Genomic DNA, 552 nt, shown 5'->3' on the forward strand with positions numbered 1-552 from the left:
TGTCATTTCATTCGTAAATCTTTTATTGCAAAGTTCACAAACATAAAGCCCTATGTATGAGTCCTCTCCAGTATGAGTTCTTTTATGTTTAGTCAAGCTATTAGATAGTGTAAATCTTTTATCACAAAGCTCACAAACATATGGTTTTTCTCCAGTATGTTTCGTTTATGTAGGGTCAAGTTATTAGTTTATGTAAATCTTTTATTGCATATCTCACAAACTTAGGGCTTGTCTCAACTATGAGTTCTTTTATGTCTAGTCAAGTCACTAGACATAGTAAATCTTTTGCAAAGCTCACAAACATAGGGCTTGTCTCCAGTATGTTTTCATTTATGTACAGTCAAGTGGCTAGACTGTGTAAATCTTTTATCACAAAGCTCACAAACATAGTGCTTTTCTCCAGTATGAGTTCTTTTATGTACAGTCGAGCTATAAGGTTTCGTACATCTTTTATTGCAAATCTCACAAACTTAGGGATTTTCTCCAGTATGAGTTCTTTTATGTTTAGTCAATTTGCTAGACTGTGTAAATCTTTTATCACAAAGCTCACAA

General features: G+C 33.2%; 1 protein-coding gene across 1 annotated transcript in view; it reads right to left on the reverse strand.

Annotated features, from left to right (window-relative positions):
- Positions 1-552, reverse strand: part of LOC136795982 (zinc finger protein 85-like) — a gene marked incomplete at its 5' end in the record, with an annotated part of 2,706 nt that overhangs the window by 887 nt on the left and 1,267 nt on the right. Inside the window, 2 exon segments of the mRNA XM_067048285.1 lie at positions 39-161; positions 164-544. Of these exon segments, the coding sequence (XP_066904386.1) occupies positions 39-161; positions 164-544 (504 nt within the window).

The sequence above is a fragment of the Halyomorpha halys genome, unplaced genomic scaffold, assembly GCF_000696795.3.
Source record: "Halyomorpha halys isolate HHAL.00 unplaced genomic scaffold, Hhal_1.1 Scaffold84.1, whole genome shotgun sequence".
In the NCBI taxonomy this organism is placed as follows: domain Eukaryota; kingdom Metazoa; phylum Arthropoda; class Insecta; order Hemiptera; family Pentatomidae; genus Halyomorpha; species Halyomorpha halys.